A 13,315-nucleotide genomic window follows, 5' to 3' on the forward strand; every position below is an offset into this window, starting at 1 on the left:
CAGTACCAGGCCAGACTGGCTCCCTCTGGCTGCTACTCTTCTCCAGCCACATGCCATTCTTCTCCAGCCTAACCTTCTCATTTCTTTAGGTTGTACAAATGCCAAAGACTGAGGTCCCCTCTACACACACACAGTCACACTCACAACTTAGAAGTGGCTAATACATAATTTTCTTGCCTGTATAAAGGGTGTCTGTTTATAGCATGAGGTTGGAAAGGGAGGAGCAAATCAGTTATAACAGAAACGTAATAATATTAATTCCCCAACTCTTTCAAATCTCTATTATTTTTTATAAATTTATTTATTTATTTATTTATTGGCTGTGTTGGGTCTTCATTGCTGCGTGCGGGGTTTCTCTAGTTGCGGCGAGCGGAGGCTACTCTTCATTGTGGTGCGCAGCCTTCTCACTGTGGTGGCTTCTCTTGTTGCTCGCGGAGCACGGGCTCTAGGTGCGCGGGCTCAGTAGTTGTGGCGCACCAGCTTAGTTGCTCCGCGGCATGTGGGATCTTCCCAGATCAGGGATCGAACCCGTGTCCCCTGCATTGCCAGGCAGATTCTTAACCACTGAGCCACCAGGGAAGTCCCTCTATTATTATTATTTTTTTTTTTTAATTTTATAGCTACTTTATTTATTTATTTATTTATTTTTGGCTGTGTTGGGTCTTCGGTTCGTGCGAGGGCTTTCTCTAGTTGCGGCAAGTGGGGGCCACACTTCATCGCGGTGCGGGGACCGCTCTTCATCGCGGTGCGCGGGCCTTTCACTATCGCGGCCCCTCCCGTTGCGGGGCACAGGCTCCAGACGCGCAGGCTCAGTAGCTGTGGCTCACGGGCCCAGCTGCTCCGTGGCATGTGGGATCTTCCCAGACCAGGGCTCGAACCCGTGTCCCCTGCATTAGCAGACAGATTCTCAACCACTGCGCCACCAGGGAAGGCCCCCCTCTATTATTTTTAAATCATCTTTTATTTATAGTCTTTGTAACTAAACTTGAGCTTGGCATTTCTGTTCACGAAGACAAATTTAAGAGTCTATACTTGGGGAGCATTATGGATCATCTGAAACCCTGCTATTCAACGTGTGGTTGCCCCTCCCCCACCCAGTCCCACCAGTGGAATTGGCATCACCCAAAGCTTTTTAGAAATGTAGACTCTCTGGTCTCACCAAAAACCTACTGAATCAGAATTTGTATTTTAACAAGATCCCCAGGTGAACTGTAGGCTCATTAAAGTTTGAGAAATGCTGGTCTAACACACTTCTCTATAGGACAGCATCATATGTAGAACAATTGAGATAGAAAAAAATGGTTGGATAAAATGGGAGAAAAAAAAAAGAAAGGCTAATTCCTGCAGGACTGCATTGATGTACACCTGGACCAGAGACTAATAAACCGAGTATGATCTATCTGACAAATAAGTTGGCTTTAAAACAGAATTTCAGAGGCTGAAGTTCAATTTATTCATTCATTCAACAAGTATTTATTTATCCAATGTTTACTGTGTAAACAAAAAACTGGATAAGACAGGTTTCCTGCCTTTATAAAGCATACAGTCAAGTAGAAGGGACATTATAAAGTAACATGGGAGAAGGTTCAAATAGCTGAACCTTGTGATGGAGATATATATATATGTAGGTCCCAAAGGAAATTCGTTTGGGGGTGGAGGTGGGGTAGAGTAAAAGGTTCCTGTGGTCCAGGAATTGACAACCTATGACTCATTAAGCTATTCAGGTTGGGGACAGCTGTGGTCTACATGGCTCTAGTGGTCCCACTTCCAGCAGAGTTTAATCAACAGTGATAAGAAAACAGACTAACTCATAGAAGAACTACTGTGTAACTGCATGGCAGTCAGCCGAGGCTTTGGCTGGCCAGGGGGTATCATTGGTCATCATTAAATGGGATGATTTGAGACTGCCAGCACTACTGTATATCCACTGTGAGCTGCCACAGAGTTGGGTAGTAAGTACTTGAGGGCATGTGGAACACTCAGCTGGATGAATAGCTTGAAGACCGCTGATCCCACTCTGGGCAGCTAAACAGCAGTAAGATATGACAGTGAGAAAAATGAAGAAGGAAGCAAAGAGTGTAATTACAAAGACAGGTGAATACTGACTCCAAAACACATGATTATAATGACGAAGATGATGATGACAGCAGCTAAAACTTTGAAATATGCTATCATCTTCTTAGAATAAACAGAAATGCTAATGGTCTGCTGTCCCAGAGAAAGGCATGTAAATGTCAGTGAAACTATCTAAAGATGAACCCATGTCTACTGTGCTTTCTATATACGCATTTCCTCCAAAGTCATGAGAATCTGAAAATACCCTCAATCCAGATTCTCAGTAGGCAACCATCATTTCCATGATTTAGTCTCAAAGACTATAATTTCACACATAGAGTGAGCACATGATACCATCAGACAATAACATAGGAAGTGTGTGAAAATAATTATAGTAGATAAAAGTAAGACATGGGAGATCTCCCACTTAATTCCCATGCAGCATGGAAAGATCTCCAAGATATACTGTTGAGTAAAAAAAAAGTTGCATTTAAGTGCATAGAGGATGATATCATATATGATAAAATATATACACGCAAAACCACAGAACTTTGCGCTGTAATGAAAGAAACCAAGTTAACCCATTTTGTGACCCTGTCTGATGGTTTGGCTTTAGATGCTCCCAAGCTAGGAGGCAATGATATGGGAAAAAACAAGGAACTACAATCTACTAAAACACGGTCTAGATACACAAAATACACAATATACACAAAGGAAGAGATTACTATTTATATAACCAATTGTATCCTAATGTTTTGGTTTTGGTTTTCTACTCTGTTATATACATACTACATATTCTCCTTTCTCAGGTTATTAAATATACTAATGTACCTTTTCAGTAGATACCTTGCCGAAGTATTCTAGGTTGTCAGTGATCAAGAAGCTTGTTTTTAAGTTCTTGAGGACAGTGCAGGCCCCATGCCAAGGTCTTTCCATCCAAACTAATTGTGAACTGACACACTGAACTGGTATCAAAGGCAAAGTGTCCTAAAACTGGATTATTATTATTTGATTTTATCTGTTCACCAAATCCATCTCTCCTATCACCATGATTTGGACTTAATAATCCCATCTCCGTACACAGGATGTACTCACATTGACAAATCATGATAATGTGTGCAAATACATAAATAAAGTGTCTGTAGCATGCCAGTCTTCATAGAGGCAGAAGTGACTCTAGGTGAATTACCACTTGACATCAGGCCATTCTAGAACAGATAAAACTTCAACTCAAGTCAGGCAATCCCTCATTGGAGTTTTCCAGGACCAGAATCTGATAGCACTCACTTACCCCCATGATTCTGCCACGCTGCTCAACATCCTCCCACATAAAATGAACTATGATACGACACATGTATTTCCCACTCCGGCCTTCCTGCTTCATTCGGACTAGACACATCCTGGGTGGGAAGAAGACATAAAGAGTTACTGGCTGTTTGCATTTTTCATATCACACATTTCCACTGAAAGTCAGCTCATCTGAGTGATTTTATCAAAGGGCACAGAATCAAAAAACTAGAAGTGATTAAAAAAAATCTTTTATTGAGCTATAACATAGACACTGAAAAGTACATAAATCTTAAGTGTACAGCTTGATGAATTTTTACATATAATATACACCCATGTAAGTACCACTCACATCAAGACATAGATTATTTAGAGCACCTCAGAAGGCTCCCTCATACATGAAAGGGACCACTTTTAGTTGTTTAAAGGTAAGTCTGAATCCTTCATTTTACTGATGAAAACAGGAGTTCTAAAGAAGGAAGATGATTTGCCCAACGCCACAGAGCAGTCTATAAAGGTGGGTATAGTACTGAGCTGTCCCATATGGAAGCCACTAGCTACATGTGGCTATTGAACACCTTAAATATGGCTAGTTCAAACTGAGATGTGGTATAAGTTTAAGATGTCAAAGATCCAGTTCAGGAAAAAAGAATATAAATATCTCAAATTTTTTACATTGCTTACATGTTGAAATATTATCAGGTATATTGAGTTAAAGAAAACCTATAATTAAAATTAGTTTCATTTTTTTCTTTTCACTTTTTTTTTTTTTTAAGATTTCTTTATTGATTGATTGATTGATTGCTATGTTGGGTCTTCGTTTTTGTGCTATGGCTTTCTCCAGTTGTGGCAAGTGGGGGCCACTCTTCATCGCGGTGCACGGGCCTCTCACTATTGTGGCCTCTCTTGTTGCGGAGCACAGGCTCCAGACGCGCAGGCTCAGTAGTTGTGGCTCACGGGCCTAGTTGCTCCGCGGCATGTGGGATCTTCCCAGACCAGGGCTCGAACCCGTGTTTCCTGCATTAGCAGGCAGATTCTCAACCACTGCGCCACCAGGGAAGCCCCTTTTCACTTTTTTAAATGGAGCTACTAGCAACTTTTAAATGTGTGACTTGCATTATATTTCTGTTGGATAGTACCCATCCAGAATATAGATGACAGAAAGTATTATGATTTCATCTGTATAATTATCAAATTGTTTCCCCCATTAGAATGTAAGTTCCATTGAAGGCAGACATCAAGTCTGGGTTTTTCTGGGTTTTTTTAAATCACTGTATATCTAGGGCTTAAGTATAGTATGCACTCAATATATATTTTCTGAATAAATAAATGAATAAAACATCTCAGGGCCAAGTTTAGGGCTCTTTCCCCTAAACCACATTGCCTCTAATCAGTCCAGAATGCCCTCTGCTTAAGACCTTACATAAGAATGTAAGAATTATATTATGTTTTATTAATTAATAAATACAATATTATATTTAATTATACATAAGAATATAAACAGGGTCACCAACTTTCCAAGCTAGTTCCTAATCTCATTCTTATGACCATACGTATTTCTATTATCTCTTGTTAAATAGTTATTAAGCAGCTACAATAGGACTACTCACCTAAAAGACAACTCCTACTATAATTATGGAGTATTCAGTCTAAACCGACAATTCTATCTCCATACACAATTAATCCTGCCCATTTAAATCTACTAGCAATAGTAAGGTCCAATGGAATGATTCCAGCCTGGCCTGCCTCAACATCTCTGTTAATGACTAAGATGGAGAAAAGAAAACGTACTTAACAAATTTGTAGCATTTGTAGATTGCAAGAAGCTGGGCAGGAAGACAAATATGTTGGATGACCCAACCATGAACCAAAAATACTTCAACAGACTGTTTCAATGGGCTAAATCTAACAGGGATAAATCTAAGGTCCTGCACTTGGGTCTAAAAGAACAGCTGTGGAGGTACAGGATTGGTGAGTCATGCCCACCTATGTGTGAAAAAAGCCTTACAGGCTTACGTTGACAGTATACACTGAAGGGGAGTCAAGGAGATGATATGGTTGCCCCCCAAATTAATGTGATTTTAGAAACAGTAATGCAAATATAATATCTTCATGTACAACGTGAGATTTCTGTTCTATTCAGCGCACGTCAGACTCTACTTGGAATACTGTCGACAGTTTTGAACATTATATTTTAAGAGACAAGAGGAAGAGTTGTAAGATCAGAAGATATTTAACCTGGAGAAAAACAGGACAGTTGCCTTAAATATTGCAGAAAAGTGATTAGACTGTTTATCCAAAAGGTAGAATCAGAACTAATGGGTGGGTCACAGAGGGAGAAAAACTACTCAACATTGAATGTTGAAAGTAAAAACTTTCTAATAGGGGAGTTTCTGAAGATTTGAATAATGTAATGGATGACCTCAAAAAGTAGAGAATTTGCAACTCAGCTATCTATCTGACGGAAGGCTGACTTACACGATCTCTAAAGTCCCTTCCAACCTCGGGATTTGCTGATGCTGTGATTCTAAATTTGTAACCTCTGAACCCAGTTAGTGCCTAAGAAATAACACTTTGTGACAATAAAAACAGGTCATGGAAAAAGACTTGGCCACTTTATATGATATAGAGCATATTCCAAGGCAGAAACAAACTGGGGAAAGTTCAACAGTCCTTTTTCATAAGATTTTTCTTAAAGTTAACCAAAGTTAGCCTCTCCACCTGAAAAGACGCTGTGTTTTGATGCTTAAGTGTCGTCAGAGGCCAATTCATCAACAGCAATAGTGAGGTAATGGAATTCTTCATTTATATGAAAATTCTGTAGCTTGTTAATACACCTGCCCTCTGAGGTTTAAAAGGCACAGATTTTCTCAGACCATAAACTTACTAACTATATCAACATGGAGTGAAGCGTTTTTTGTTTCAGACCAGTTTGTTTTATAGCGCTTACAGTCAAATGGTTATCTGGGTTGAAAAGGTAAAGCAAATTGAAGATACTTTCAAGATGCTGACTGACACTAAATTCACTCAGTGGACATAAATTGAGTTCCTACTGTGTGGAGATTAGAGTGATGGTTAACAAGAGCCCAGCTTCCAAGGAGCAGTTAGTCTCCTTAGGGGAGACAAGAGCCCTAAGAGAGAACGCAGTAAGTACCCGTCCAAGAGGAACACAAAGTGCAATGGAGTTTGAGAGGATTACTCTTGGCTGAGTGGGATCAGGGAAAGCTTCATGGAAAATGAAACATTGTACCTGGGGCTTGGAAAGGTGAGCTGCAGTTGGACAGATAAAAGATAAAGAGAATTTCCAGCAGGTGGAACATTATGAGCAAAGACAGGGCCGTGGAAAGCTCAGCACATGGATGGGACAATACCTAGATTTTGTGGAAGGGAAGTATAGGAAACAGAAAAATATGCCAGAAAGGTCATGAAGGGCTTTAAAATGTCATGCTAAAAGTCTGGACTTCACTCAGTAGACAAAGGAGAGCCACTGAATGTTTTTCAGGAAGAAGGGGTGTAATAAGATTAGGGGTGTAATAAGACCTTGGCTTTAAGAACAGATAAGTCTCTCAGAAGTTAACCCTTTCTTTCTTCCCAGCTGGAAACCCTTTCTTTCCAAGGCTGAAAAATGACAAATTTGGTGAATATTTACTTCAGTAGAACTATGGTATTCACAATTGTCTGATCCAGAAATTTAAATTAAGTGTGCATCTACCTTGTGAGAGAAATGCAACAGCAAAGTTTGCTGCAACCTGCACCTAATTTTGCTGATACTAAGAGTTTAAAAAATATAAATTCAAGCCTGATAAATGAAAGAAGGGCAAATTCTAATTATTCCTAAAACACCGTACCTAATTAGTTCAGTAGACAATTGATGACAATTTGAAAACATTATCAAATATAAAGTTCTACAGTAAATTTCATCTCACATAGTTAAAGTTATAAAATCAAAACAATCAGTCTTCTCATCAACAGGAAGTGTACTGAAGATAACCATGAGTTCTACTGGGAAAATAAGATTCTGATCCACAGGGCTGTCCATTCATCCACCATCACCAAACTCAGCTAACTAAAGGCTCAACTTATTTTTGTCCTGAATTTGTGAATCAAATTCTCTAGGTAGTTAAGGACAGAAAAGTCGTCTTGTTGTGAAGAACTTTTGTGTTTGTCCTCTTCAAGGAAAAAGCATAGCTGAAGGCTGGGGCCCACATCTTAGACAGTCAGCTGCCTGGAATGTCCAGATCAAGCTGAAGGTCAATTCTTAGGGTACCTAACCTTGAAGCCTACAAGTTCAGTCTATTCCTTTCTTTGTTTAGTAAATGTTTTGAATAGATAATACATGCACATGTTAAAAAAAACATTAAGTCCTCTTCCTACCCACATCTCCCAATCACCAGGTTCCTCTCCCTAAGGCAACCACAGTTAGCAGCTTCTTAGGAAACCTTCCACATGTAATCTATATATATACCAACTTAGTGTATATGTACTCTTTTTACATAAATAATAGCTTCCCTTTTCTCCGCATTTCCCACAATGGTAGCATTCTACATACACTTTTCTTACGTTGAAAAAACAATCTGTTACAGAAGGATGGTGGTGAAGAAATCTCAATTCCAACTCTGTGTTTCATCCACAGATACTACAGTCACCCCAGTGAGACCCTTTTTAGGATAACAGAGTTGTAGTAATTTATTTAGCAGTTGTTAGGGTAACATCTGATCTAGGCTGAATTCAGCTTATCTGGCAATTTTTTCCTATTCTAATAAGACTAAGAAATAGGAAGAAAGCAAAAACAACCCTTTAATAGCAAAAATGGACAAGTGCTGCAATTAACAGCTAACACAACTATGTGCCAGGCACTGTGCTAAGTGATTCAGATACATTATTTCATTTAATCCTTACAACAACTATAGGAGGCTGGTATTCTTACTGTCCCCACTTTATAGTTGAGGAAACTGAGTCTTAGAGAAGTAACTTGCCCAGAGTTACAAAACGTAAGTGTCAAAGCTGAGATCTGAACCCTAATAATCTGATCCCAGAGTTATACTGTTTTTCTGCCTCTTTAATGACTAGAACGAACCTTCCAGAATCCATTTACCTTGTTTTTCATTTAATCCTCACAAGGGCAATAATTTAAGTTTCAAAACTAGCATCATATTAGAAATAAAATATCAGAAGGGAAAAGACTGGCTAACCTGGGGCAAACACACCTACAACAGCAAAAAGTAACTGCTGGCAGACTAAAAGGAAAGAACCTAAAAATGTATTTAAAACAAACACAACAGCAGTTCAACAGGGAGGCTATAGCTACGAGTACAACTCAAAGAAGGCAGCCTGGCAAAATACAGTTAAGAGTTACCAGAACCGGGACTTCCTTGGTGGTCCAGTGGTTAAGACTCCGTGCTCTGAATGCATGGGGCCCTGGTTCGATCCCTGGTCAGGGAACTAGATCCGGCACGCAGCAACTAAGACCCAGCACAGCCAAATAAATAAATAAATTTTTTTTTTTTTTTAGAAAAAGAGTTATCAGGACCTCCTGAATGATCCAGAATAGGTTAAAGTATGTTGGAAGGTGAAAAGAAAATGAGTAAAACAAGTTCAAAATGGTAAACAAAAAAGATTTGATGGTCCTGGTACCCACTACAAAACAAAGCCAACACGTGTCACAGGCTCTGCCCATACAATATGTTTGAGTCATTAAGTAAACTACTCCACAATTGAGAATACTAGGTTTAAATAAAAGATCAGGACAGCTCTACTTCAATTTACATCATGGATGCATTCCTCATAATAAATGCTTAAATTAAATGTTGAGAGGTCAAGTTACATTTTGCTACTGATTAAACTTCATAATTTCAGAGCTGTTCTGGGGGGAAGGGGAAGGGGGAGAGGGGAGACTTCAATGCTAAAACATAATAAAAATTGCCCTTAAGAATGCAAAAGAAACTTTAAAAAGAGACAATATTCCACTCAAACCTAAAACTGCTCTAAAAAATAAAGTCTATTTTTTAGTCTTTTTAGAAAGAGACAATCTAGTAATTTTTAAATTCTTGTATTAAATAATCAATTTAATCATTCATTTAACAAGTATCTATTTAGTACCTACTCCGAGTATAGACTTAATCTATGCATAAACTACTCTCTGTTTAGGAGCAATTCCGGTTGCCCCTCCCGAGTTTGATGATGCTGTTAACCCACAGTTTATTATTGAGGTTTTGAGCTTCACAGTACTGTCCTTGTCTCTCAGTGATTCCAGTGCCTCATAAATAATACTGATCTCTTTTACATATAAGGAAAGCAAATAACCCAGTTAGCAAAGTAAAGAAAAAAAGGAGTGCTCAAACCCTAGTCTGATGGTTCTCTAATATCTAAAAGACAGGGGGAAAGGGAAGAAAGACTCATTCACTAGGAGTCTCAAAATATAAAGGGCTAAGATGTAAATTTTGCCTTATGGCAAATAGTAATAATGATTATTACCATTTATTAAGTCCTCTAATATGAGACTTGTCACTGTAAGATGCATTTTCACTCACCACCTCTTTCAATGTACATCACCATCTAAGTATAACTGTCCCCATTTCACAGGAAAGAAAACTGACACTCTGAGGAGGTTAAGTACCTAAAGGTTGCTCAGTGAAGGAGAGGGGAGCTGGAGTGAAGCCTGGGCTCCCCCTCTCTGCCTCAAGCCACAGTGCCTCTCAGGGCAGTGTCAGTATTGACTGCTCCCCCATCCTGTGACAGCACAGCTCCAAGGGCCTCTTCCTGCTAGGTCAGACTCGGAGGAAAACAACAACACTGCCTGCAGAGTTCAAAGGAAGGAGAGTTTCCTAGCCACGCTTTTCTCCTCTCTGCCCAAATCTGGGAGGGAAGAATTCTTGTTATTCCTGACTCTGACCTCCTGCCATGTCCTGGCAGCTCTCAGCATCCTGTCTCACTTGCTCGGCTTGGGCCTTCTGACAATGCCAGTTGTGTTTTGGCCTTGTTTCTCCCTCATGGTAGTTTATAAGCCGCTCAGAGAGGATCTGATTTTGAATTCAATGAAGACTAGTGGGCACTTGGGCAGGTGTGTCACTCTGGCTGCTATGAAGGAATCCCAAAGGGACTTTCACGTAGCCTGTTTCCCTTACTCCGCCACCGGCTGGGGCCAAGAAAGCAGAGCTGACATGGCCACACTCAAGTCTCAGCAGTGTGCTAATGAATAAGTTTATTTATTTGTGAGCTGGCATGCTGACCCTTTCCTGGGGCTGTGTGCATGGCTATCTCCACCTGGTTTCCTAAACTCCCTCCCCACCAAGCCTACCCTTTATGTGGGGAGCATGGGGGCCACAGGACAGTCTGTGGGCAAACAGACAAGTGGGGCAAGGCACTTCCTTAAGCCATCTCACCTGACAGAGAGCCTCCTCCAAGAGCTACACCTGGCCTGTGGCCTGCTTGTCAGATCCACTATAACGAACAAGCTCCTGGGGAGCAGGTACCAGTGCTCTTAGGTTGTGCAATGTTGGTAAAATGATGCTGCACAGGCCTTTGGTTTGGGCAAAAAGCTACGTGTGTGTGTGTGTGTGTGTGTTTAAACAGAGCGACTCTGGCTGGGGGAGGCAGAGAGAGGATGTGCACATGGCCCGGGCTCACCATATACAGCAGGTCTGGAGCTGCTGGAATCCAGCATGAGCTCGAAAGCCCTACAGCTACATCAGAACTGCTGTGGTGGTGGTTAAAGAGCCCTCTTGGAAAGGCCAGGAGTGTCTGCCAGGGCGGTTCTCTGGCTAGACTGAGACTGGACCCAGTCTGTTTTCCAACCCCTTCCATCTCCACACTTTACTTCTTTCTCTTCGTTCCCAGAGGCTTCTTCCCTTAGGCTTATAAAAATGTTCCAGTGTTTCCCCATCTTAAAACAAAAAACAAATAACAAAATGCTTCCCCCCTCCATCCTATTTCTCCCTCTAGTGATCATCCTCTCATCTTTCTTTCTCAGTTGGGACATCTTAAAAAGTAGTTTACAATTAATTCTTCCTCTCCTAATAACTCCTCAAGACCCCATGTCCTCTAGTTCTAGACCCCAGAGGGCCAATGCAACTGCTTTCTTTGACTATCCCCAGGCTGCCTCCCTTCCCCGTGCTCCAAAAGATCTGTATGTCTGCTTATCAAACACGGCCCTTGGCACCCTGTACTATTTTCAGGTTTACTTGTTGCCTCTCCCAGGACACACACAGTGAGTGCTAAGAAACACAGTTTCATACAGTTGCTGGTCGGTGGTATGCAGTTCAAATTCAGGGCCACAGACTCCCATCCCACGACCACCGAAAGGGGACACGCACGCAGGAAGCAAAGTGTTGCAGAAGGAGCAGTTCGCAGAGTCAGTTTTGGATTTGAGTCTCGGATCCTCCATTACAGATAAAGAGGCCTGTGAAAAATCCTTTAAAATCGCCAAGATCATCTCCCCATTTGTAAAATGAGGGAGCTGGACTAGATCTGCGGTTTTTAAACTGCTCTGAGTTTCCAGGGAGCTACGTAAGGGTCCCTTATCAGTGGGCGTGTTGGGAAGACCTGAAGTGAGCAGGTCATTCCCACTTCTTCAACCCAACTAGCAATCCTTTTATCTACTCATACACTGTGGCTGAGCATAAAAGCTCATCTGTAAAAAGGGCTCTGCTGGTTTCCTAAACTCCCTCCCCACCAATGCTTTTTCTGCCTGCAATGCTTTTTCATCCACTCTTTGACTTGCTAACTTCTACTCATTATTCAGGGGTCAGTTTAAATGTCATCTCTTCAGTGAAGCCCTCCCTGAGTGAGCCACACCCCCTCAACTAAGTTATGTATCCCTCTTCCCCCACAGAGCCCTGTCACTTACTCTCACAGCACCCATCCCAGTTGTATTTTATTAATGACTTCTTTCAGGTCTCTCCCCCACACCCTCAGCCCTATGAGGGCAGGGTACAAATCTGCTGCATACCGTAGGTTCAATTAGAAAACAAATGCTGTAATTTTATGGATTTATGTTTAAGAATAAGCAGGTACTTAACTAAGTAATAAATAGTATCACTAATATTAAATATTATTCGTATTAATAAATAATTATTTAATTAGATACTTCAGTAGTTTTAGTTACCAATGAGGAAAGCAACTTAAAGCAACTCAAAGTTAGCCAGACCCATACTTGAATTTCCTCTCTACCATGTACTAACTAGTTCTGTGGCCAAGCTCTCTGACTGCTCTCAGTCTTTGATCTCTCATATAAACAGGAATAAAGCAGTTATAAGAATGTGTGAGATAATATAAGTAAATAATTTTTAAAATAGTACTGTAAAGGGCCTAGTAGTTATTATATTTATGATATACCTGACTTTAAAATAATTTTTAAAAATACAAACTGCATTTTCCTCTCCACTCTACCTCCATCATGGGCATATTCTAATTTTATTTATTCCATTCCATTTTCTAAAATTAATTTCTGCATCTATAACATACTAGTGTTCCATGACAAATTTTAAAATGGGGGTCTCTGCAAATCTATTAATACTTAGAACACCAACATAAATTCTACCTACATACATCTCACCCCCCAGGGAAACTTAAGTAGGCGCAGAGCTTTGCCACTCTCCCCACTAACAGGCAGTGGCAACGACCCTTCCAATTGCCATAGGAGCCAAGTCAGATCTGAGGCCATAGATTATTTAATCAACATTTATCGAGCCAAAGAAATACCTCATTTTCATATCTCTCCAAAAGGAAAATAAAAATAATTCTTGGTCTCAATAAATTCACCATCCACAAGGAAGATTGACACATATATGATAAAATATAAAAATGTTATGTGATGAGTGCTATAAGAGAGGTAATCAAAATATTAAAGGAACTCAGAAGAGGAACTAACTCTGCCTTCAGAGGGAAGGGAAGGCTTCAAAGCAGAGATATCTGAGTTGGATATTGAACAAAAAATAGGAGTTTGTCAGGTGGAGAGGAAGGAGAAGGACTTTCT

The 13,315-nt window shown here is 40.4% G+C and overlaps 1 protein-coding gene across 2 annotated transcripts in view; it reads right to left on the bottom strand.

The window, feature by feature from the left end:
• Window positions 1-13,315, bottom strand: part of LOC103020194 (ubiquinol-cytochrome-c reductase complex assembly factor 1) — a 96,916-nt gene that overhangs the window by 38,935 nt on the left and 44,666 nt on the right. For both annotated transcript variants that reach the window (XM_007193228.2, XM_007193227.3), the window contains one exon: window positions 3,347-3,455. In XM_007193228.2, coding sequence (XP_007193290.1) covers window positions 3,347-3,455 — 109 coding nt within the window. The remainder of the gene's footprint in view (window positions 1-3,346; window positions 3,456-13,315) is intronic.

This window comes from Balaenoptera acutorostrata, chromosome 15, assembly GCF_949987535.1.
Source record: "Balaenoptera acutorostrata chromosome 15, mBalAcu1.1, whole genome shotgun sequence".
In the NCBI taxonomy this organism is placed as follows: Eukaryota; Metazoa; Chordata; class Mammalia; order Artiodactyla; family Balaenopteridae; genus Balaenoptera; species Balaenoptera acutorostrata.